Below are 26,589 nucleotides of genomic sequence, written 5' to 3'. Positions count from 1 at the left end.
GAGGCATTTTGTTTGAAACACCGTGTGACGTAATGCACATGTTGGACAGTCTGTCCAGTGAATCGTGTTATTATGTCCACATGTGGACGTTGATTCGTTTATTTTCTCAGTGCAGAGCTGCTCTGGGCTGATGAACAAAACAAGTGACACGTCTGTAGAATATTTTTAATTAATTTATTATTTGTTCAACTTCAGCTCTTCGTTTTATACCTGGCATGTTTTTTGCACATTGTATTGTTGAATTAAGTTTTCAATACAAACAAAACTAAACAATATTGTTTTAATTGTAACTATGATTTACATGTGTCCTTCAATTTAAAAAAAAAAGTCAGAAAAAAAGACTTTCTGTGCTATAAGTGCATTTTATTTTAAAGGTTTAGATTTTCTAAAAATAGTATAGAAAAAACTACTATTTTACGTATATATAAATTTAAAAAATGCTTTATGGTATTTGTTTTTTAAAGTACTTTAAATATTAGGTCACTTAAATGAGGTTTAGCTATTATTGAAACCAAATGAATGAATAAATTGCATTTTATGAAATTTAAATGTATCCAGCGACATCACCTCTTTTGATTTTATGTCCTTGTATGAAAATATCATCTGTCCTGTTTGTTGTGTTTTTTATCTTGAAGATTAAAGTTTCCGTTTTTACACATCGACACAAGTCAGACTGCACACACTGGAGTTCTATACTAGACTGTAAACAACAGTAAATAAACAACACAAAACACAATCCCATCCTTGACAAACAAATAAACATTTAAGAGTTAATTATTAAATTAAATTAGAAATTAAATTAGATTATTATCAAACTCCAAAAATCAAATGACCTCACAGCAGCAGGAAGAGTGACATGTGGGTTTAATCTCCCTCCATCTGACCTTTATTATTTTCTACTGCAGTTATAACTGGCACTGAGATTTACAGCTTTAAATTACATCTTTAAATTTACAGCTTCAATTTACAGCCGTGACTCCGGTCATATAAACTCTGACGTGGTTCACAATTAAACTTCCCACTACAGATAAAACTAACAGTGTAATATAACAGGGCTGACGTGAATCATCATCATCATCATCATGAAGGTATACATATATATGCATATACATTCATATGTAAAGAGCCTCAGTGTGATGTCACTGTCACAGAGATGATGTCATCTGAAAAGTCAAAATTCACATGTGAAGGTCAGCGTTCGTCCACGAGATAACATGACTCATGATTTTTTACATCACATTTTGTTTTTGTATTTTCAGTGTGTTTGTGTGAAGGTAAAAAAACATCTGTGTAAGAACGTCATCTGAAAGTTTTAATGAAAAAATATTTATTTATAATAACAAACACAGTTTGTTTACATTTATGATGACAGTAAAAACAGTTTGATAATCAGCAGTATGATGGTGTGTGTGTGTGTGTGTGTGTGTGTGTGTGTGTTAATCTGGATTTTCTGCCAGTTTCCTGATTTCCGCCAGGAGCTCTGAGAAAGATGGCCGACCCTGAGGCTTCTACACCACCACCACCACCACCGAAGAGGATGAAGACGAAGATGAAGATGAACGGATGAAGAACAGAGGGGGTGTGAGGTGAAGAAGAGGAGGGTGAAGAAGATGTGAAGTTGTGGTTAAAGACAGGAAACAGGCAAGTGATGACAACATTATTACTGTGAACGTGTGAACACTTCGTTTAATCATCTGATTCGTCCCTGATACTTGTGAATGAGTGAATGGATGGATGTATAAATTAACCAATAAGTGAGTGGATGAATGAGTGAGTGAGTGAGTGAGTGAGTGGATGGATGGATGTATAAATTTACCAATAAGTGAGTGGATGTATGAATATATTAAGTAATGAATGAATGAACCAATAAGTGAGTGGATTAATGCATGAATGAGTGAAGAAATGAGTGAGTGAATGAATGACAGCTGAATTTCCATTCAGGGATAAATGATGTTCTTTCTATTCTATTCTGAATGAGTGAATAAATGGATAGAGGAATGGGTGAGTGAATGACTGGATGAATGTGTGATGAACAGGTAAACCAATAAGTGAGTGAGTGACTTAACCAATGAGTGAGTTGATGAATGAATGAATAAATTAAAGGGGAGACTAATGAGTGAGTGGGCGGATGAATGGGTGAGTAAAAGAGTGAGTATGTGGGTGCGTGAATGATCGAATGGATGGTTGAGTGAGTGAGTGAGTGAGTGAGTGAGTGAGTGAGTGAGTGGATACATTGGTGAATGATGAGTGAGTGAAAAAATGATTGGATGAATGAATAACAGAATGATTGAATGAATGGATGAATGAGTAATTAAGTGAATGAAAAATGGATGACTGAATGTATAAATGAATGGGTTAATGAAAGAGTGAGTCAGTGAATGAATAAATGGATGAATGAATGAGTAACTCATGAATGAATGAATGAGTGAATGGGTGTGTACCTCGTGCCAGCAGCGGTACATGATGGCGTAGAGCGGCTGTGAGGCTCGGTGTGGTCGGTACAGTCGGACTCCTCTGGTGATTTCATTCACTACGTTCAGGTTGGATCTGTTTTCAAACGGAGTCCGTCCCTCCGAGTAGATCTCCCACATCACCACACCTGTGAGCACGCACACACACACACAGATACTTAATACACATAACCTCTGCTCGGTACGACCACAGTTCTTCTAGATGAACAGAGAAAGCCAAAACGAGCGGATGGTGGAGTGAGTCTGTGGTTCCTCACCGAAGGACCAGACGTCCGACTTGCTGCTGTATTTACTGTAGTGGAGAACTTCAGGAGGAGACCACTTCACAGGGAACTTGGCTCCACTGGAGCTGGTGTACTGATTGTCTAGGACGTACCTGCGAACACAAAGTCAAAACAACACAACTGTCTGAACACCTGGAACACAACACACCGTTTAACCTCCAAAGACCTGAGCTTTTGTTTGGTATGCATTTTTAATTTCTCCAAGCTGTGTGTGATCTGCTGGACCTGATAAGTATGAAAAATTAAACATTTTCTTTAAACAGGAAGTAGTTTAGAAATAAACATTGAAAGGACATTGGAGTTATTTTTGATGGCCACAAGTGTGTAATAAAGTATAATATGCTAAGCTAAGCTAAGCTAAGCAGCTGCTGGCCCTGGATAAATGTTGAACTCTTTTCCTTTAAAACTTGAAATAAAATGTCCGTCACACCTGGTCATTCCAAAGTCGCAGACCTTCACCACGTTGTGCTCGTTAACCAGACAGTTCCTCGCTGCCTGCATGAGAGAAAAATAACCACAAACATTTTACCTGAATACTGATTACTTTCTGAATGTCTTTTCATACTTCGACTCCACTACATCTCAGAGGTCTGACAGCTTTAGTTACTTTTCAGATTACAGAAACAATGTATCTCCAGATGTTTTGGTTTGACACGCTTTGAATGTTACCAGCCCATTAAACGGCCGTGACCAGCTGTCATCGGGAGCATAGATTTGAGGTAGTTATGGATCTCCTCTGCCTCCTATATTTACATTTATTTTTAGGCAGCGACCTCCAGTGGCGGAAGCAATTATCACTGGAGCTGAGAAGGAAGTCTGGTGACTTATATTGAAGAGCAACAAAGTCTGCGCAGAAAGGAGGTCAGAGCAGATGGAAGGGTCAAACAAACACAGGACTCTGATGCAGGAGATGGCGGTTTGTGTCCCATGTGAAACCAAAAGTCAATGCCGACTTACTTGCTGAGTTAACGTACATCAGTACCTTTCAGTGAATAGTTACGTAAGTACAAGACGAACTGATCTCCAAAAGTCATGAAGTTAAAGATGAAACATGGAAGATCAGGGTATTATTTTTGTTTTGTACAATTTCAGAGTGTAGAAAAGGAAAGGAGCACCGGGCACCTCAAGACATTTGAGCCCTCAGACAACTTTCACCAGGGCCTCAGACCTTGATGAGTTTGTTAGGGCTCATTTATGGGACTCAACATCCCATCATAGCTCCATCTGAGAATGAAGGAGATTACGTGAAGTCATTTTACAGCAATTCAATGAACCGCAGCCTAATATTGACAGAATGACACAAGTCTCAGCAAAACTTTCACCAGTCTGTACAATATCTTTGTGTTTGATTTGGAGTTTCTGCCCAGTGTGTTTGGGCGCCATCAGATTACAGCTGAATAAGAGGATACAGCAAATTATATTAACATATATAAACACTGTTAAGATATAAAAACACACACACTCAGTGACTCACCAGGTCTCTGTGGATGAAACTTTGCGTCTCCAGGTACTCCATCCCCTCACAGACGTCCTGACACATGGACAGCAGCCACGCCTCCTTCAGAGCTCGACTCTTCTGCCTCAGGAAGTTCAGCAGGCAGCCGTTCTCCATGAACTCCGCCACGATCAGCAGGGGGCGCTGCTGCAAGCAAACGCCGTACAGCTGCACCAGCTTCGGGTGGCACAGCCTCCTGGGAAGAGACAACAAACACACACAGTTTCACTTCCTTGCGTCGGCAATAAGGAGAAGTCGCCAAAACTGTGAGTCTGCTCTGTCTACATCTGGTCCCTGTCCTCCCTCCTTACATCATGACTTTGGCCTCCTCGATGAAGTCCTCCTCGTACATGGCTCCCTCTCTGATGGCCTTGATGGCCACTCTGTGCTGAGCCCTCCACTTGCCGAGTCTCACGACACCAAACTGACCACTGCCCAGCTCCTTCATGAAGGTCAACTCACTGGGGTTGATCTCCCACTTCTCTGGAGGAAGAAGAAGAAGAAGCAGAAGAAATTGGTGAATACACCTTTCAGGTGTTCACGAGGTGCTCCTAATTTCAGTTTGCTTTAAAAATCTATTTCTTAATGTTAAATGGAGGAACTCAGAGTTAAGGTGTGATTTTACCTGAGCTGAATCCTGATGTGGCGGGTACACACCTTCCCATTGGACCTACTGCATACCGCAACCTGGTAACTAAACCTACACACACACACACACACCGAACCATGTCAGATGAAGCATTATCTGCAGCACTGGTGTCTCGACTGTAGCTTGTACAAAGAGTGTAAGTGTGTGTGTGTGTGTGTGTGTACCTGCTGCGTTGTGTTCGTGGTAGTGTATGACATCAGGTATGGATTTAAAGGTGTGTTTTTCAGCCAGGAAGAACTGACCAGTGTCAGTTATTTTGATCTGGTAATGCCGAATATCCCCGTTACTACTGAACACAAACAAACAAAACATGAATATTACAGTTAATTTTTACTCTGTATGTGTTTGTGTGTGTGTGTGTGTGTGTGTGTGTGTGTGTGTGTGTGTGTTTCTCAGCCATACTTTGGGTTTTAACCTTCAGTCTAGATCAATCACCTTAATGTTTTGGTGTAGACAGAGACGGTGTAGACTCCCTTCTGACTGGACTCCCGCACCACGAAACCGCCCTCTTTGTCCTGGAAAACATCCAGAAACAATTTCACACAATAACAATAATCTGTCCGTTATTAATATTATTATATGATCTATAAAATGTGAGAAAACAGCACAAAATGCTTCCCAGAGGTCAAGGTGATGCCTGTTTTATTCGACTAACCATCCAAAACCATGAGATATTCAGTTTATTATCACATCAGACAAAGAAAAGCTGGAACTGAAAAATGTCTTTGGCATTTTCGCTTTAAAAAAAAAAAAAAAAGACTAAAACAATTATTAAAGCTGTGGATTGATTTTCTTTCCAGATTCTAATCGAGGGGCTTTCAACATTTCTCAGGCTGAGGACCTCTTAGCTAAGACAGAGATGCAGCAGGTTACATGTAGAGTTTAAAACTGCACTGCATATTAAAACAGGTGGATGAAGGGTGCCAAAAGGCCATATCAGCCTCAGGCTGCAGTCTTTATCTGTATTTGGTTTTCAGGTAGGTGAGAGGGGAAACTCTAGAGGAATACTCCCAAGTCCCTTTTACGAGCCCAGTGTGGCTACCCATTTTGACAAATAAATGTCAAATAAACATCCCTGCTGGTTCATATAAACAGAAGATAAACAAACATCTAACCAGACAGACCGACAGTAGTTACCTCTTGTCTCAGCAGCTGCTCGGCTTCTGTCCTGGTGATGTTCTTGCAGTACCACCTGCAGAAAGGAAAACAAAACACAGTTCATACTTTGTTGGCTTTTGATCATTACAAATAACAGTTTTAATGTCAATGTTGACACACACACAAAATAATTACGGATTTGCAGAAGACCTAAATGGTACAAGAATAGAAGAGTGGTAAGTGGCATTCCTCAAGGAAGCATCCTCGGCCCACTTTTGTGTTCAGTATATATGCTTCCACTTGGAAACGTTATTAGCCATCACCACGTTAATTACCATTTTTATGCTGATGACACACACTTAATGCCCCCTTTAGTTCTTTTACTTGTTTATAAATCTTTAAATGACCTCGCCCCTCCATACTTCAGAGAGTTTCCATCATTTTATGTTTCAGACGGATCACAGAGGTCCTCCACTGCTTTACTTTGAAATGTTCCTCATGTGTCCCGTAAAAGTCCTGGTGAGAGCGCTCCATGTCTTCACGCCCCTAAACTGTGGAATACGTTACCTCTGGATATTAAAACAGCTAATGCCCTCTTTGTATTTTTAAACGCAAATTAAAGACCCCTCTTTTTTAATCCAACTTTTAATGTGGAGTAGCGTTACAGTCTTGTTTTTTAACCAATGATTTTTGCCTTGCCAAACAAACATGAAAAATGAAATAAACTGCACTGAGACTCACGAGTTTGCCTCGATTCTGTTTTTCTCCGTCACGTAGTTGCTGGGGATGAAACCTTTGTTCCTGATGGAAACAAGCAGAAACATGCCTTGTATCCTTGTAATATATTAATGACACGCACCAAGCTTTTCACACCAATAGCAACCTAAATAATTCAAGAAATTAATTAATTAATAAAAAAAAATTCTTATGTTTTAATAAACAGGTTTTTTTACCCGTGTTTGTCCTGCGCTCTCCACCACAGCTGGTCCTGTTTGTGTAGGATGACGTACTCTTCTCCCTGTGGACGCAACACACTGTGTTATCGCACATCCACTGCTGGGTGTGTGTGTATGTGTGCGTGTTGGTGTGTGAATACCTGTTTGAGTGTGAGGTCAGTGTCCTCCTTGGCGGTGAAGTCGTACATGGCGACGACACTTAGCAACCCCTGACCTTCACCATCCTCATAGTCAGGAGGCGGCAGGGGGAGCTTCCTTCTCGACCTGTCGACCTGAGAGACACAAAGAGAAGGGACATTAACAGATAGAGACTAATAACACACACACACACACACACACACACGCACACACTTACCCTGCAGGGGTGCCCTGGGTATCGTCGGCTCTGGAAACACAGGGAGGTGCTTCCCTCCAGCTCCATGCGGGTGCTGATCTCCCTGAAATCAACAATCAAAAATCTTTTACATGAATTTTTTTATTTTACACACACACACACACACACACACACACACACACACACACACACATCCAGCCTTAAAAAAAAATGTATGTCTTTGATGATTGAAAAATCTCATCAGATGGTCAAAAAGATTCTCGTCTTCCAAAGCACCACACCAACGTGTTCTCAAGTATTAGTTTGTTTACTACAGACTGCCCACACATGACACTGTCAAACCACAGATACTCAAAGTTCCTTCCAGGTCAAAGTTTTCACTTCTCCAATGAAACATCTCGACATTTACTTGATGAATTAGCACAAAAGTTTGCACAGACATCACAAACTTTGGTGACCTCTCGCGCTGTCATCAGGTCAGACCTTTAATTTGTCCAACACTTTATGACCTGCAGAACTAATGAATGAATGAGAGTCAGTTCACGGTTTTTAGAGCTAATGTTAGCTTGTTCATCATCAATACTTTAGTAGAAAATATGCTCTGGTTGAGTCAGACGTTGGTTCAACTTGAAATTTGTAAGCTGAAAACAACGTTATGAATCATTTAAAGAAATTTGGACGAATGCACATTAATTCAGATGCAATCAAAAAATATATGCTGGCATTGTGTGCTTCAGCAAACCACAGATATGTAACATTTGTACATTGCATATGTTGCTGAAATGTTGAAACTTCCACAAACACAGCTGAATATGTCCTGACGTCTCGTCAAAAAGTACTCGCATTTGTTGCCATAAACACGGCTGGAAAGGTCCGAACATCCTATTAAAAAATACCCAGTTGGGTCACCAAAAACACAGCAGGAAATATCTTGAGGTCTCATTAAAAAATACCTGCTTTTGTTGCCACAAACACAGCTGGAAATGTTCTGACGTCTGATCAAAAAAATACCCCGTATAGTCGCCCCAGTCATGTCTACAAATGTCCTGACATCTCGTCAACAAGTATTTCTTGAAAGGTCCAAACGTCTTATTAAAAAATACTCTGTTTGGTCACCAAAAACACAGCTAGACATGTCTTGAGGTCTCATTAAAAATACCTGCTTTTGTTGCCACAATCACAGCTGGAAATGTCTCCATGTCTTGTTAAAAAATATGCAGTTTGGTCACTACTAACACAGCTGGCAATATTCCTACGCCTCTTTTAAAAATACCCAGTATAGTCTCCACAAACATGTCTGGAGATGTCTCAATGTGTCTTTGAAAACTACCCAGTCTGGTCACCACTAACACAACTGACCATGTCCTGACGTCTCTTTAAAAACTTCCTGATTTTTGTCACCACAAACACGGTAGTAAATGGGTCAATGTCTTGTTAGAAACTACCCAGTTTGGTCACCACAAACACAGCTGAACATGTCTTGAGCTCTCATTACAAATACCCAGTTTTGTTGCCACAAACACAGCTGGAAACATCCCAACACCTCTTTCAAAAATATCTGCTTTTGTCGCTATAATTTGGGCTGAAAATGTCCGATGATCTTGTTGAAAATACCTGCTTCTGTCGATGCATCTTGTTAAAAAATAGCTGTTTTTCCCTTCTGTCTCACCGAGGTGTCAAACCATCCACCATCCCCTCCACCTCCTGATGAGGAACTCAGCTCACATATATGTAATCAGAACTACGTCACCTTATAACATATTCATGAACCTACAATGCCAACATTTTATACATTTTGTAGGATTTAGTGACTCACATTTGAAACTGTCAGATTGAACATTAAAATGATGGGAAGCACAAAATACAAACAAAAAACTAAAATCACACTGGAGTTGCACTTTGCACTGGTTCTATGTGTGTAGAAATCAAAGTGAAATGATTTAATTGCTTTGTCATTGAGTTGTTGGTCACATTGACGTTGGTACCTGGTCTGTACGGCACAGCAGCAGCAGAAGACCGAGCGGATCGAGTGATCTGAAGGAGGAAACAAAACAAAAGAATCCAAATCATCAGGGGTTTATGAAATTTTACAGACAAAATTAATCTCCAGGGCTGGTACCTGCGGTTATTCCACAGGCTAGTTAATAACATGTCGGGCAGGAAATCCAAAGTGTGGGATCATTTTGAGAAGGTGAAGGACGAACCCAAGGTGATATGTAAACTCATCTTCATTGGTCGACTACAAACATGACGTATCATCTGAAACATGGAAGTAGCTACATGCCCATTAGCCCACAGCGTCATTAACAGGCGGCTCGCTCAGTGTGTGACGTGCACTTGGAGATAAAATATAGGCCTATATTAATGAAGGTTCATTAGTACGGTTTTGTATTTCAAGAACAAAGATGTTCTCAAACTCAGGTTTTAGTCAAATCAAACCATGATAGGAACCTTTCAAGATTTAGAGGTCAAGGCTCAGAACTAATAAATAACCAAACTTTAATGCAAAGAGGAGTTACAACCAAGTGTGGTGGCTCTTTGTACTCGTCAAGATCGGGGCGATTGATCTGTTGATGTACAGACTGGAAATAGATCAGTTGATTCGGGGGCAGGGCGCAGTCAAGTTTCTCACAGTCTCTCATTGTTTCTCAGTTTTGTTTTAGTTGATCGCTCTCTTTGTGGTTTTGAGTAGGAGGTCCTTCTCAGGAAGTATAGTTTCCTTTTCTACAGAACTAACACACTCTTTCTCTCGGTAAGTGTGTGTTTCTGTGGGCGAGCGTGAGTGTGTGGGTCATGTTCTTAGCGTTCGTGTTGTATATATGTGTAGATAACTGGCAGCGTGTCTTCCTGTTTCTCGTCTTGTGTGAGCTGAAGACACACACACACACACACACACATCTGCAAACCGCTGGCTGTCATGTGATTCACTGCCAAAATAAAAGCCCACAGAGATGAGTCTGTTAGCGTCCCATTGTGACGAGCCGATGCCATAAGGAGCGATGAACTCTTCTGGTGGTTTGTGGTGAACCAACATCCCATTAAGACGCACTGTGTGATGTTTCTGAAGGTGAACCGAGGAGTTCCTTCCTCCACAGGCTCACTGAACACTTCAGATTTGGGCTTTTTGCGTAAAATGAAGAGAAATTTTCGTAACATTTTAAAAGGGAATCAACAAGATTTTCATGGTTTTGACAATCTGTACATTTGCCGACAGCTTTAGTTACTTTCCAGCTTTTGCAGATAATTAGTCATACAGTGTTGACACATCGTTCGTATCAAGTCATTTTAGACTGCAACTGACTGCTTTGAAGGCAAATTTAAATTAAAAACATGTTAAATATTCACACTGCGCTGCAAGATAAGGACTCAGTTACAAAAGAAATGTCTTCATCCATTTATTTTCCTCCACTTATCCGGACTGGGTCACTGGGGCAGCAGGCAAAGCAAAGCACCCCAGACGTCCCTCTCCCCAGCAACCCTTTCCAGCTCCTCCCGGAGGACCCCAAGGTGTTCCCAGGCCAGATGAGATATGTAATCCCTCCAGCGTGTTCTGGGTCTGCCCCGGGGCCTCCGACCAGTGGGACGTGCCAAGAACACCTCTAATGGGAGGCGCCCAGGAGGATCCTGATCAGATGCCCGAACCACTTCAACTGTGTGACGCGAAGGAGCAGCGGCTCTACTCCGAGCTCCTCACCCTATCTCTATCACCGGATCACTTTGATAGAAAAGAAAACCTAAAGACGTTAAGATTCTCAGGCAGATTCTGAAGTGAGAAGAAACGGCTTCTTCTCTGTGGATTTATGGACATTTGTTAGTGAAGGACTTCACAGACAGTTATACTGTCAGAAAGTGTAAGTCACAAGAGTCTGAGAATGTGTGTATCATGTCTGTGTGTTCAGATCTGACTGAGTTATGTCTTCACCTGTTTGACTAACTTATAGATCGATTACTCAAACTGATCTTCTGAAATATATCTCATTTGGCTCTACATGGTGATATCTCAGCAACTCCTGGATGGACTGGATTGAAATTTGGTACATATATTCATGTTCCCTTCAGGGTGCATCCTGCTGACTTTGGTGATCATCTGAGTTTCCATCTAGCGCCACCATCTGGTCGACATTTTAATTTGGTTTGTGATCCCATTCAAAACAAATGACGTCACAGTGCTACTGTGATATTTTCTGGTGTATCATTGAAGTGTATAAACTTCACTGGAGAGTGGAGTCTCTACTGACAGAGACAAACACTGACAGCTGAATCATATGAACATCAGCAGCAAATTTGCAGGAAAGCCCAATCAGTCTTTTTTCAGCATTGGCAGTATAAAAACAAAATCGGGGAGTGCAGCAAAATGCCTCCTACCTACTTTTGTTTATACAGAATGCGCCTTTTTCGGGGCAATGGGGGGCGTGAGCAAGTAACAAAACGTGTAGCTCAGCGTGTGACGTAAACAGTGATGAGGGAGGGAAGCCGTGGCTGGTCAGTCCTTCGGCGATTCTCTTGTTAGTCGGCCCGTCCTTCACCGTCCCCGTCATCTGACGGTTAATGGCCTCTTCGTTTGCGAGGACAAGGAGGGCGCGCAATTCCTTGTCTCCCCAGTTGCTCATCTTTACAGTGTCTGTCAGGTTTGCGTTTCCCTCTTGCTACTAGCTGCTCGCTAATTCCTGCTATCAGCTGTTTCCTGTTTATCCACCGCCAGTGGCTCGCACGTGCAGCGTCATCAACAGCTCCTCCAACAAGTCTTCAGCAGTCCATCCTGTTGCGGAAGGCCACCTCGTTCTTTTTAAACCAAAAAGGTTCCGCCAATATGTCTACCCCACGAGGCAAAAAATTGGGCACCTCGGATCAACTCGCCAATCCGGCTCTGTGTGTCTAAACACTTGCAGCTTGCCGGCAAAACCGCCCAACATTTGCGGAAAATCTGGCAGTGTAAAAGAGACTAATGATTCACCTCACACATTAACACTAAACCAGAGAGGTAACATACAAATAATGGCTAACTGTAGCATCACACGGCGAACAGTTATTAGTAGTAAGTGTCGGATGTAAGCAGCTGCTGCTAATTAGCTCGTGCTAACACTCTGGAGGCGGTCCTGCAGCGCTGCTTCTATCCTGTGTCGGCCGGTCGCAGATCAGACCCTCGGAGCAATCCTGTTGTCTTCCTCTGGAACTGTGACAGACGTCCACACCGCGACATGTTTTGCCCTCCTGACAGCGTGCTGCAGTTGCTGTTGTTCTTCTTGTGTTTACTGGCGGCTCTCAAACAAAGTTTAAGAGTACATGTACCACCACCCACTATGCTGGGGGTACAGACGCTGCCATTTTTAAGTCAATGAAAGCAGTCTGTCTTTGTATGATTGGTGCTGTTGGCCATCTGATAATTTATCGGTCCGATATTTGTTGTGCTGGGCAGTACCATGTTACCTCTCTAGCTTAAGCATTTAGCTAAAGCGCAGTTGTACAGCGTCACAGAGCTGCCAGCCTGGCTGTAGACTCTTAGTCTTGTTCAAGGGTTTTCACAGATTCATATTTAAGAGAAACAGATGTTTAACTCTGACTCCACTGTACTGATGAACACACAAGAGACACAAACATGATTTAGCTTAATTCCAAAGGATGTTTGACATTTTAAGACCACTTCAGACTTAACCCCGGGTGCGGGCAATCAGCTCTTTGTACCACCGACAGAAACATAACTGAAACTTCAATTCAGCCACTACATGTTTCTATGAACTCTGCAGATCAGAGGTGCTGCTCCGCAGACAGGTGGAGCTTTCAGTCCCCGTTTCCAGCTCTCTGCACGTCAGATGCACAATGTTCACATCACAATAAAAGGGCAGAAAAAGAACCACAACACAACAAAGACTGCGTTGTTCTGTCACATGCTGGAAGGACGACTCGAATCAAACCAGTGCTTGTGAAACACAAACAAACTGAAGGACGTTTTGAGTTCGAGATCCGTTGAACGATCTTAAACATCTGCCACCAAACTGTCACTGAATGTTTCTAACGCTGACGTTTCTGAAGGTCTGAACCAGCGGTACCTTTCACTCACACTGCCATAAGTACTGATTACATCATGTTCCTATACATTCCTCCTACGATACAAATAACAGACGAGGGTCTAACTCTGCTTGTTCTCTCACATCGTCACTGTGCAAGTTTTACGCACATTTTCTTTAACTCAGTTGATTCTTTGTATTTCATTCCTTCTTTTCACATCATGACAGAGCTGAAAATTAATATTTTCTACACAACATTTTTGCTGAAAGCGCCGGCTGTTTTTGTAAAAGTTCCTTCTTCTAACCCTGTTTACACTGTAACACATTACCAGGTGTTTACTCTGCAGATAAAAGGTAAAGGTGCTTACTTGATTGAATCATGATCGCGACCCTCTCTACGTTTCCTCTTCTTCTTCTGCAGCTCTTTCTATCTCCTCTTTTATCTCCAGCTCTTCTTCTTCAGCTCGACTTTTTAAGGGCGGCGTTGATTTCACAGCGATCGCTTGCATCGATGGGGCTGATATGATGCCACACAGGTGGGAAACCTCGCAATAACCGAGCAACAGAGTCAGAGAGTGAGAGAGAGAGGCAGGTGGGTGGAGGAAGTAGAGAGGGTGAAGAAGAAGAAGAAGAAGAGATGACAAAAGAAAGACAGACGTGAGGAGAAAGAAGAAGAAAGATGTTATTTCATGTCCGTCTTTGTCTGCTTCAGCTACACTGAGAAAGTCTGATTTAAAACCAGATCTTTTAAATGTGCAGTATTAAGACAGACAGAGTGGGAGAGACAAAGACAGAGGTAGAGAGGAAGTGAAAGAATGACGTACATGAAACCACAAAGCATCCGTCTCTGAATAAGTGCAGGAAGAACACACACACTCATATGAAGCATGTGCTGTACAACTCATAATACAAACATCGACATTAAAATTAGCAACTCCCTAAAAGTCCGCACCAAGTTTCACATCAGTCCATCCAGTAAATATTTAACAATTTCATCAACAGACTGTATAAAATAATGAACGTAGCCACCGTGACGTCACCCATTGGCTTGTGGATTTCCGTTTTGAAGCCTTGAGTTTGGCGTTCCTGGAGCCAGAGGTGACCAAATTTGACTTAGAGGGAGGTGACTGCCGGGACGCTAGCTGCTAGCTTCTTAACACAGTGCGTTTACTGTGCTAATGCTAATTTTCGCTAGCAAAAAACAGGCTTAAAACATAAAAACAAAATGTAGTAACTACAAAAACTGATTATCCGACTCCTCAGAGGGTGTTTTAGCAACACATTCTCACTCCGACCATACGATGTGCAAGGTACCCTGGGTGTGTTGGTTGTTGACAAGCTGGGACACCGTGTCAAGTTCTGCCTGTTACATGCATCGTCTTCTTTCAAAATACACTTCTGTTTTCACAGGGAATTTAACGTTTACATACAGTCTCTTTCAAAATAAAAACACCACATCAGTACGGCAACATGATTTAATGTTTTTTTTCTCCGACAACGAACGCACCTGGTTGGGTGTCGGCAACAAAGACACATGGTTAGGTTAAGGAAAAAAGAACAGGGTTTGGCTTTAAAATCTTACGGGACGCGAACACCGCTCTCTCAGGTAAAAGTCAGGTGAAAGACGGTCATTGTTTGACCCATCCACCACCACTCCCACCCGCCCTACTCAACCTTTTGCCACCTTAACTTTCGTCCTCGTCACGTCACTCTTCCCCCTCATGCCACTGGGCGCTGTTAAACTATAGCGACAATCAGCCACGTATTATGCCGACGTTTTAGGGCAGCTTTGTTCATCACTGTCTGATGCCGCAAGTCATTGCCCAAATGCGAGATTTCGAGAACTTTGGAGTGAGATCAGGTTGGTTTTAGTACAACCAAACCCTGAACAAGACTTTTTCGGTGACAGCTACGACTACACCTTTGGATGGCTGGATGGCCGGCCAGCCAGCCAGCCGGATAGATAGATGGATGGATGGATAGATAGATCTTTAATAATCCTATACAGGATACTCTGGGGATCTATTATTATTCTAATTCGTCCTCTGGGAACCATGGACGTTTGTACCAAATTTTGAACCAATCCATTGAGTAAATGCTGAGACAATTCCCACAGGAAAGGTTCGGGGTTCAGCAAAACCAGTGGGAACATTCTCTCGGCACCATGAATACTTTGTGCCAAATTTATGCGGAAATCTATCCAATAGTTGTTGAAATACTTCCCTAAAAAACAAAAAGTTACCCTCATGGTGGCACTACATCAAAGTCAGAGATTCACCAAAGTTATTATTCTTGATCTTCTGGGGACCATAAATGTCTGTAACAAATTTTGCACCAATCCATCCTGTAAATGTCGAGAGAACTCACAGGATATTCGGTATAGATTTGACCTGCTGGTGGTGCCAGAGGAACAAATTCAAAGTACCACCAAACTTGGTGGGATAAATGCTCTTGGCATAATGAATACTAGTGTCACATTTCAGAGAAACCTCTCCGATTACTGTTAAGATATCTGACTCAATATCACTACTGTGAATCAAGCTAAAGGAAGAGTCTGACATCACCAGCGTCAGCAGGATTCATCCGCTGATGACTATGACTGTTTCTTTTGTAAGTGTCAGCTGGTTCAGTGACTTCTCTGTAGTACAGTGAGAGAGGGGAGATGATGCAACACAGAATTCAATAAGAAAATCAGTCAATTTAGCACTCTGCTGCTCTCATGCAAACAGCCTCACTTTGTAGAGCGTTACCTCAGACTGCCTCTGAATCTTTAAAGTGTCCTGGTGTATTCAGCACAAATGTGACCCACCGAAGGGCTTTTATTTTGATAAACTTTAACATAGCCTCAAATCAAATGTGTGTGCCAACTGGGAGCCTTTCACAGTGTTTTCTACCGAGGCCTGGTGTTCACACAGTCATGTAGGCAAAGTAAGATTTGTGGATGAGGGAGATGAAAACCTTTCCTGCGTGTGTTATCAGAAAAGAAAACAATGATCTGATGTGTTAAGACATTAATTGTAGCATTTTTACTTGTTCAGAAAGTGGCAGTCGCTGGTTTTCATATGATTTAGGGGAACACCAGCGAGGCAAGATCACTTCTTTTTCTTCAGTTTTATTATTACACGCTGTCATAATACTGTCTAGTCACGCTGTTGACTCCCTATGAAGCAGCTGCTCTTTATCTTATTATTGCAGATATATGAGTCAACAGGATGTTGAGAAACAGCAGATTTCACAAATGGAATCTGGACTGTATTGTATGTATCAGTATTGAGCCAGGGTCACATTAGGTACATCTAAAGGTGCTGACACATCAAACAGACATCAAAGAACTAGCGGCAACGAAAGCCAACTGTTGCGTCGTCTACGTCGCTTCACGTCGCCCTGTGTCAGTTGCATTTGAACACACTACAAAGACTTCATCCGACGGCCAAGTAGCACGTACGTTCTGCGCCTGTGCAAGAGGAAATAACGCAAAAACGGAAACCGGAAGTCCAAGAAATGCATGAGATAAACAAAGTAGTGGAGTCCTGTCAGCTGAGGGGTTTCCTATCTGTGCAGCCGAGCACCGCAGCACCTCCACGGACTATTACATCCAGACGGTCCCGGTGTTTCCTCCGCAGGCTCCACTTCACTCAGCTGCCCGATAAACCCGCTGCTTCTTCCCACTTTAACCTGAATAACAAACCAGGGCTCGGTGCTCCGGTTGGATCCAAACGGAGCCCCGGTTTCACTACGGGCAGAGTCACTCGCTACAGGGGCAAGGAAATAAAACCTGAACAGCCAATCAGAGTGATCTCTCTCACCGACAAGCTCCGCCGCCAATTCAACATGCTCAATCGGCCGACAAGCCGCCGATGCCAAAGTGCCGACGGTGTGGGACACACTGCAAAAACTAGGGCGACAGACGCCCGACTTTGACCGATGGCCAGCCGTCGGCTTGGTGCGTCAGGGCCATTTGGATATTTGACATTTTAAGTCGGAGCTTCCTTTTGCTCCGGATAAATGAACTCAGGCAGCCTTCAAGCACCTTGATTACCTTGTTTGACAGAAAAATAGGAATCATTTGTCGAGGGTAGAGTAGTCCAGACAGGATGTTCATTTTAATAAGAGCAATCCTGTCCAGCCAGGATAAGGGTAGGGGGGCCCAACGATCAAGGTCTGCCTTTATAGCATCCAAGTAGACAAAGTGAAAAGGAAAGGGCACTAAAAGGCTCGGGATGGATGTAAGCAACCCCAGCAGCATGGCTTCACACTTTGCAAAATTAATTTTATAGCCTGAAAAAGTGCCAAATGTTGAAATGCCTTGGATCAAACAGGGAACAGAAGTTTGTGATCTCGATAAAATATTAACACATCATCTGTGTACAACGTAATTTCATGCTTCCTCTCTCCAACATGTGATATATGAGCATTCTGCCTTATTGCTTGAGCCCGTGGTTCAGTAGCAATATCAAAGAGCAATGGGCTGAGAGGGTCACCCTGTCTTTTCCCGCTGTGAAGGGGGAAATTACTAGCTCTCAGACTGTCTGTCAGAACTGCCGCTGTTGGATCATTGTAAAGAACCCTGACCCAGCTAACAAATTTGTCTCCCAGGCCAAATTCTTTCAATGCATACAACAAGTAAGGAAACTCAACCTGGGCAAAGCCTTCTCAGCATCCAGAGAAAGCACAAGTGCAGGGGACAACAGGATGTTAAAGCACATGTAAGACTGTGACAGGAAAATTTGGATACTTTAAAGGCCTTTGTTCGTTAATGAGTGGGGAATCTGTCATAATATTTAAAGCCGTCCACAACAACACATCACAAACAGATAATAGCTGTGACGGGATCATAACTATGGCTCTGAGAAATCTAACTATCGCACGAAATATCTAAGCGTTCAAAGTTGCCTGAGTAACGTGGCGTGAAAATGTGCATCGCGTTTGGTGTGAACACAACATAACAGTGTCGTAATGGAGCACACACAATAGAATTTGATGTTTTTGTCCATGTGTGGTAGAAATACGAGCAGTTAAAAATCCCATCATCCTCCTAGCTGTAATTTTCTGATGATACAACAGCGACAGAAGTGTCAACAAAGTGGCGAAAACCACCTTTTCAGGGAGTCTGGGAGTCATCTACTTACTGGGAGACTACAGTTTGTTTTTACATGATTAAATGTAGATTTACAGTTTACAATTTAGGCAACACTGACATTCATCTGGTGGGTAATTAGGGTAACAATCTATGAATAACAAGCTGTCTGTGAACGCATCACGAGGGGACAGGGAGATACTTTCTCTCATCTGCTGAGCCTCACTGCTACCACTAATTTGACTGTCATCACTCCTGCTGCCTCCGATAAAGACGCTGTTGATGTCATCTGTGTATCTGCAGGAAGTTCAGTGTTTCTGCACACTGACTTTCTCAGATTAGAACTAAAACCACCTGCTGACAGTGGAAAACAACCTGGTGTGTGTTAGACGGCGGTCGTTAATACAGTTCAGTTTTGCTGTTTTGTATTTTGGTTCAAACTTTTTAAAGAACAGGTGTTGGAAAATATTTATCTAGAATCTTGCTCTGTGTTCACTGTACCATCACAGATCAGCTGTTTATGATTAAACTCAAAGGTTTCAGTTTCACTGTTGACACACAACACACATTTGTACCTCTATACTTGTGAGGACCTTTGTCAAGATAATGCACTCCCGTACCTACTTTCCAAAAACGACCTAACTGACCAAGAAGTCTTCGCTCTCCGAAAACATTCCACCTTTCCAAAATGACAATGTAAACAGCCAAACAGGGACTGCGTTGTAGGCGGTGCTGTAAAATACAGGCCGTCAGAGGCATATTCCAAACAAGCCCCCACTTCCCAAAGCTGACCTCACTTTTTGAAAACATCATTAATTAAAAAAAAAAAAGAAAAAAAAAAAGATGGCTACTCAATTCCAAGTCCCCCCCCCCCAAAAAAAACATCTTCAGTTTTTGAAACTGCTCCCAGTTTCCCCACAAAAACTTTACTTTAAAAATTTGACCACACCAAAAAAAATTTTTTTTCAAAAAACATCCTAAATTTTCCTTTGTTGTTAAAACCGTCCTCATATTCCAAACAAGTCCCCACTTCCCAAAGCTGACCTCACTTTTTGAAAACATCATTAATTAAAAAAAAAAAAGAAAAAAAAAAAGATGGCTACTCAATTCCAAGTCCCCCCCCCCCCAAAAAAAACATCTTCAGTTTTTGAAACTGCTCCCAGTTTCCCCACAAAAACTTTACTTTAAAAATTTGACCACACCAAAAAAAATTTTTTTTCAAAAAACATCCTAAATTTTCCTTTGTTGTTAAAACCGTCCTCATATTCCAAACAAGTCCCCACTTCCCAAAGCTGACCTCACTTTTTTGAAAAACATCATTAATTTTCAAAAAAAAAAGAGGGCTACTCAATTTCAACGTCTCCCCAAAAAAACATCTTCAGTTTTTGAAACTGTTCCCAGTTTCCCCACAAAAACTTTACTTAAAAAATTTGACCACACCACAAAAAAAATTCAAAAAACATCCTAATTTTCAAAAAAAAACTACTCAATTTTTAAAACGGTCCCCAGTTTAAAAAAAAAAAAAAACTTTCCTTATTTTAAAAATCAGACCTCTCTGAAAAAAACCTGTCATTTCGCATTAACATCCTAAAAAGTCCTCATTTTCAACCATATACATACCATCGTGTCACTTTCCCAAACTGTCCCCAACTTACAGAAACATCCTCTTTGGCTAAAACGTCCTCACTTTCTAAAAGTGTCTCCACGTAATGTACAAAACTGTTTTGTTTTGTTTTTTTGTTGTTTTTTGTTTTTTTAACTGTCCTCATATTCTTAAAAAAAAAACGTCTTCACTTTCCAAACATGTCCCCACAAGAACATAATTTTCAAAAGTCTTCACTTTTAAAGCTGAAAACTGGAGTTGGTCCTCACAAGGCCAGAAGACCTCACATATACGCACAGAGACAAAAGAGTCAGGTGAAACAGTTAGAGAGGAGAGTGGAAAAATATTGACTGTTTTAGATAGTCAAATGATCTCACACACCACTGACCTCTTCCTTTATCACACACATACACACACACACTTCCTCGTACACAGATCTACCCGCAGTGTGTGTGTGTGTGGGTTGTCTGCGTGTCCGCCTCCTTCTCTTCATTTCCTGAATCCCGCTCCTCTGATTCACTGCAGCGACATGGGACACACACCGATACACTGAGACCTGGGAGATGACGAGAGAAGGTAAGAACACCACTTTGTGTCGTTTAACGAGTCTTGGTGACAGTTTTCACTAAAACAACCTGCTGAGTGTGAAGTGTGCTGCTGTCAGTCACACACAACCCGCGACCTGCAAGTGTGGCAGCGACATCAGTCCTCAGCTCTGCTCTGACACTGTTAAACTGTCCGAGACACGTCGGTAAACACATATTAACACTGTAATGTGTGTTTCAGTGACACCACGGGAGAAATAAACACCGTAAAGTACCTTTAACTGTCATAAAACCTTCATTTAACACACACACACTTATATTATAACATGTTACAGGAGACATCTGCTTTTGTTTGTTAGATAAACATGTCCTAAACAAAGTTAATAATCAACCTGTTGTGAACTTAAACCACCTGTGAGCAGGTGTACACAATGCAGGGAGCGCGCGTGCTTTTCGCTTCCTTCTGCTGCGTTCGGGCACCGTCGGAAAACTCGCTCCTCACGTTAAAGAGGCCAGTCAGATATAAGTACTTATTATGCAGAATCATATTTAATATTGAGTCATAATTAATGTGTTCATTACTGATTATTAGATATTGTTGCAGCTGTAAATGTGGAGCTCGTACTGCTGGGTGGATTAACCTATAATACTCACATCATAATTTCTTCGGCCTAGTTGTCAAATAAATGTAGTGGAGTCGAAAATATCAAGTACACAAAATGACAATAGGAGTCCCTCTGCCAGTGTTTACAAACAAACAATTATCTTCAACTGCATCATAAAACATTCATAACTTAGATTTAATCACTTCCTCCCGTCAGGCTGTCCGCCATCATAACAGCGCGAGTGAGTCTGTAGTTTATTTATTCTTTCGTCACGTGTTTCCTGATCTAACTCAGGAAGCTTTAGGCTGTTTCTATTTTGCCAAACTTATGTGTTTAACACTGAAGTATTGAGAAGTTTGGTAGTTTCACTGTTGAAATAAAACAAGAGTTAAAACATGTTCATGTTCCCCAAACTACGGTTATGAACTATGTACTGAAACTCTTGTTTCCACTCTGGACTGGGCAACATGGTGAAAATCCAACATGAAAGTATTTTGGATTAAAGGAAATGGCCACTTTAGAATGAAAGTACAGACAGTACTTACTCTCCCTCATGCCGACAAGAAGTCCAGTGTAGTTTTTTAATCCACAAAACTCATTCGGGGTATCGGAGGATAACAGCTAGCTGTATTTTTCCAAACACTTGAAGTGCATGGAACCCACATTTTGAAAATGTAATAAAACTCCACTAATGCATTTCAAAAACGTCAGAACGACTCTTCTGTCGTAATCCAAGTGCCCTGAAGCTGCGGCATGCAAAATTGACTTGAAAAGATGTAATTTACTCCACTTTTATAGCATCATTTCTCACCGCGGTCAGTTAGCCTGCAACTCGCGCAAGACTTGACAACGTTCAGAATCATTCTTGTTCTTGAGTCTCGAGTCTCGTGAGTTGCAGGCTAACTGACCATGTTGAGAAATGATGCTATAAAAGTGGAGTAAATTACGTCTTTTCAAGTCAGTTTTGCATGCCGTGGCTTCAGGGCACTTGGATTACGACGGACGAATCGTTCTGACGTTTTTGAAATGCATTAGAGGAGTTTTATTACATTTTCAAAATAATTTTGGACGTGGGTTCCATGCACTTAAAGTGTATCCTCCGATACCCCAAACGAGTTTTGTGGATTAAAAAAACTACACTGGACTTCTTGTCGGCATGAGGGCGAGAGCAGCTACAACAGTCTGGTACGTTCAGAAAATGACATCACTTTACTGTAAAGACTCATTTGTGACAAACGTGGTGGATTATGGTGATTTGCTTTTCATGACTGCCCCTGAACGGTACCTGAAGAAGTTAAGACACTGTGTCCCGTCGTGCTTTGCGCTTTATTACTGGTTGTGGAAATCTCATACACCACTGTACTCCTTATGCCACTGCTAAATGTCCGCAGGCTCTCGCATTGGTTGGTTTTTACATATAAATCTATTCTTGGCCTGGTTCCCTCTTATCTGTCTACATACATGCGTATAAAGCAAAATCAATATGGCCTTCGCTTTGATAGTATTCTACAAATGCTGGTTCGAGGCTGAGAACAGAACTCAGGCCGCTCCTTCACCCTGGAATAATCTACAGACACTCTCTAGTGCCACCTACTGGCTGTATCTGTGCCAACATAAAGGATGTGTGGAGGTTTGAGGGCGGTGACGTTTCCAGCATTTGAAATGAATGTATCTACTTTTGCACGTAAAAGGAGCACAAATGAAAACACTAATGTTAGATACAGAGATGGACTGACGCCTTGTGACTGGTGTCCGTAGATCTGTAAATATACAGATGATGCCTCCAGTGTCCAACACAAGGAAGTGCATTTCTTTACAGATGGATAGAAACTACTTGTAGCCATGAGAGAGGATAGTTTGTCCGGTTTTCGCGATCCAGTAATTTGGAATATGAGCTTGGAACCGACACACAAACAGGGCCTGCCAAGTATGCTGCACGTTTTGTAGAATATTTAATTAAAAAGACGTATCAACGAGTCATACTGACGATCTGTTTATAATGTATAACCATATGTTAGCAGAATAACATTACTCAGATTCACAGTGTCTTAAAACTGGATAAACAAGTTGCTTTTAATCAAAGAAATTCACTGAGCTGAAGGAAACAGCCTGTTAGCCAGTTAGCAACCTTTTAGCTAAGCTAGCACACTGTCATATGGTCTCTGTGACATCCACCGCTAAAGTTTTTTAACATCCTCAAGGTATATACTGGACTGATATGTTACGAACACTATCACTATCATCTATGAGGGTTAAAACGATTTTAATTGTGCGGCTCCTGAGAGAGTAAACTTACACTTAAATGGAGTGTATGGTGGGTTTTTAGATGTAAACAAAGCCAGCGAGAGCCGTTAATTACGATTTGAATGACAACACCAAAACAAGAAGCTAAAAGACTCTAAAACCGTCCATGAAGCTGAGAGGAGTTGGTTTCTGGGGGTAAAAATGTGTCCAAATTTAAAACCGTGCGTCCCTCCTCAGCTCAGCTCCAGCCCGCCGTGCTCTGACAACAATCCACCAATGGGCTGACGACGTGGGGGCGGGGCCAGGATGAGTGCCGAGCTGCTACTGGAGGAGACGCTCATCAAGCGTTCGCAGCAGAAGAAGAGGACGTCGCCGCTGAACTACAAGGAGAGACTGTTTGTCCTCACCAAGAGCCAGCTGACATACTACGATGGCAAAGCAGAGGTCTGTTGTATTAGTTTACATTTCAGTTACAGATTAGTTATCAATAATCTATAAAACCAGACGATAACAAAGTCACAATGTCCTCAAACGAGTACTTCCTAATCAATAGGGTCTTAGGCTTCACTCATGTTCACAAAGAGAAATTAAAAAATGGATCAATGAAATGTTTGCAGTAGCTCAGACCTCACAAATTCAATTTCAAGACTATTCAATGACTTTTAAGGCCTTATTGTTGTAACACTGAATTCAAGATGTTTTTAAGGACCTGTAGACACCCTGATAAAGACATGCTGTTGCTTCCATCAACAGAAGAGGTTCAGGAGAGGCTCCATCGAGCTGAGCCGCATCAGATGTGCCGAGATCGTCAAGAACGGGGGAGGAATCATCCCCTGCCAGAACAAATACCCCTTTCAGGTACAGACACACAACAAATATCGACCTACCGTTTTTAACCACAGCTGCTCTGATCTGTGTTTCTATAAGGGCTGGGCGATATGTCCTGAAAATTATATCACAATATTTTAAGGCTGTATCTCAATACACGATATATCTGTCAGTATTTTTAAATATCCCCAAAGACAAACAAACAGACAAGACAGACAAAATCGATCATAATATTTCTCACCAAATATCCTCTCTGGCGCAAAAAAGTTGGAAGTATAACTATTATTTATTCATTTACTTATTTCCGTTTTTCTCAGACAATATTAACACAGTGACATTTCTGATCTATAATCATCAATAATGTGGATATAATGACCAAGTGGGTTCAGGCAGGCGTTAAAAATCCTTTAAAACAAAGGAAAAACACCATAAATGCCATATCACGATACAATATCCAAAGTCTAAGATGATTTATACAGTCTCATATCTCGATAACGATCAAATGTTTTCATATTGCCCAGCCCTAATTTCAATCAGTAATACAATCAGTAAAAGAGGTCAGAGAGGTTCAAAAGCTCGAGCAGTCACAAGGAAACAAACCTCCAGGTTCATGAACTTGTCTGGAATAGAAAAAGAAAGTACAAAGCAACATTATTACGCAACATCCATCACGGTTTACAGATCTGTTTCCTGCTTTAAGTCTGACCTACATTTCAGGTGAGCTCACTTTTCTGAGAAAGCTCCAACGTAATAATGTGGGAGGATTTTATGTCTGACTCAAGAGTGACTCTTCAAGCTCTCAATATTATGATTTACAAAGACACACTGAATGACAATAAAATAAAAAAATCACCCTCTAGACAGGATGGACAGGTGTGAGGGGAATGATGGCAGAGTCTTACAAGACACATCTTTAAGGGGCAGTTTGTAACTTTTGAAGGGAGGTTGTATGAGGTACTTACCAGGGGTGTAAATCACCAGTGTCATCACGATATTATATCGATTCTTTACATCTAAGTCTGCCACGAAGTTTCTGTGAAGTGCTGTAAAGTTCAGTTGATTCAAAATACTCATTAAACACACATTAAACACACATTAAACATGGCTTAACAGAGACAGTTTCAAACACAAGTACACAAATCAGCTTCACTATAACTCGCAGCATTCACAGACAAACACTTAAGGGCCTGTCCCAATACTACCCCTCGTTATGCCCCCCACCCAAGGGGTAGGGGGCATAACGAGGGGTAGTGGGTATGAAACTAGCCCTTCGGAGCGAGGGATTTCAGGTGCTGACTTGCCAGCGAGGGGTAGACGTCACCATGGCTACCACCGAGCAAGAGACGGGGGAAAAAGTTCATACATAGTTAACCGTAGTTACCGTCGTCAGGTTGCTTGTTAGCTAGCTAGCTAGCTCACACTATATGGCGTCTGTCATCTGTCCTGTTCTGCAAATTTGTCGGATTTGTCACATTACGATAACACGCCAGCTAGTATAACTATGCTGCCTCGTAATGTTAGCTGGTTAGCTAGGTAGCTAGCTAGCAGAAGTCGTTTGTCATTCAAACGAAGCATGATGAATACAGAAAACGTGATTGGTAGGATGAACTCAACTGGAGACTCCATTGTAGATGCCAGTTGGAAATGTAGATGGCTCGCAACTTCTTGTTTAAAACGATGCAGTGACGTAGTGAGTGGTGTCCCAATTCCTAGGGAAAGATTTCAAACCCCATCTCTCGTTGCTTAATTTTGAGGGCCAAGGGCTAAGGGGTAGTGGACAAGGGGGGGTATTGGGATTGGGCCTAACTCACAGTATTCACAGACAATCACTTGTCTTTATCTGGACACATTTTCCCCACAAATACAACATGCTAATATTTTTAGCATAAGCCTATGGCATTTTAATTGTATAGATTAGCCTAGCAGCTAGCAGACTTTTCCTCTGCTCATATGAAGCCAGGGACAACAGCAACATTTAACAAAGGTTATGTTACAAAATCAGCTCCACTAAACACGTTTTCCAAAGAAATATAACATGCTAACGTTATTAGCACAAGCCTATGGCTTTTTACATTGTATAAATTAGCCTAGCGACGAGGGGAGGAGTGAAATTAAAGTAAATAAAAGCTTTGTTTCCACTGAGGGAAATGGTTTCAGCTTATAGAAATAGACAGGAGGTCTGTGTTGCTGCGACATGTTGTCACAATTCCGGGGAGGTGCATGTCAGGTTACGGCGTAGATTCACAGCAGAAGTATAAATTCCGCCTAAGAGTCATGCAAGGAACCTTGGCGTTATCCTGGACTCAGATTTAAATTTCCACAGCCACATCAAATCCGTATGATCATCTGCCTACTCCCATGTATAAAACATTCTTAAAGTCAGAGGAATAATGTC

General features: G+C 41.7%; 2 protein-coding genes across 5 annotated transcripts in view; one reads left to right on the top strand and one right to left on the bottom strand.

Annotated features, from left to right (window-relative positions):
* Positions 1-875: 875 nt before the first annotated feature.
* Positions 876-20,463, bottom strand: txk (TXK tyrosine kinase). 3 transcript variants are annotated; one of them, XM_049568544.1, is made up of 17 exons: positions 20,361-20,463; positions 13,661-13,837; positions 9,273-9,321; positions 7,309-7,390; positions 7,094-7,225; positions 6,951-7,015; positions 6,739-6,798; positions 6,037-6,091; positions 5,335-5,414; positions 5,064-5,188; positions 4,876-4,950; positions 4,562-4,733; positions 4,230-4,446; positions 3,186-3,250; positions 2,729-2,847; positions 2,442-2,599; positions 876-1,508 (listed from the first exon to the last, which is right to left on the bottom strand). In XM_049568544.1, the coding sequence occupies exons 2-17, from the start codon at positions 13,671-13,673 to the stop codon at positions 1,437-1,439; spliced, it is 1,539 nt and encodes a 512-aa protein (XP_049424501.1). In that variant the 5' UTR covers positions 13,674-13,837; positions 20,361-20,463; the 3' UTR covers positions 876-1,436. The 3 variants fall into 3 exon arrangements, with proteins under 3 accessions (XP_049424501.1, XP_049424500.1, XP_049424502.1); XM_049568543.1 differs by lacking the exon at positions 20,361-20,463 and having other exon boundaries at positions 13,661-16,527; XM_049568545.1 differs by lacking the exon at positions 20,361-20,463 and having other exon boundaries at positions 5,064-5,185; positions 13,661-16,527.
* tec (tec protein tyrosine kinase) overlaps positions 20,413-26,589 on the top strand; it is a 20,935-nt gene continuing 14,758 nt past the window's right edge. For both annotated transcript variants that reach the window (XM_049568542.1, XM_049568541.1), the window contains exons 1-3: positions 20,413-20,548; positions 23,604-23,810; positions 24,120-24,224. In XM_049568542.1, the coding sequence (XP_049424499.1) occupies positions 23,673-23,810; positions 24,120-24,224 (243 nt within the window). In that variant the 5' untranslated portion in view covers positions 20,413-20,548; positions 23,604-23,672. The remainder of the gene's footprint in view (positions 20,549-23,603; positions 23,811-24,119; positions 24,225-26,589) is intronic.

This window comes from Epinephelus fuscoguttatus, linkage group LG23 (assembly GCF_011397635.1).
Source record: "Epinephelus fuscoguttatus linkage group LG23, E.fuscoguttatus.final_Chr_v1".
NCBI classification, from domain to species: domain Eukaryota; kingdom Metazoa; phylum Chordata; class Actinopteri; order Perciformes; family Serranidae; genus Epinephelus; species Epinephelus fuscoguttatus.
Note: the sequence above shows the minus strand (reverse complement) of the source record. Positions and strands in the feature narration are given on the sequence as shown.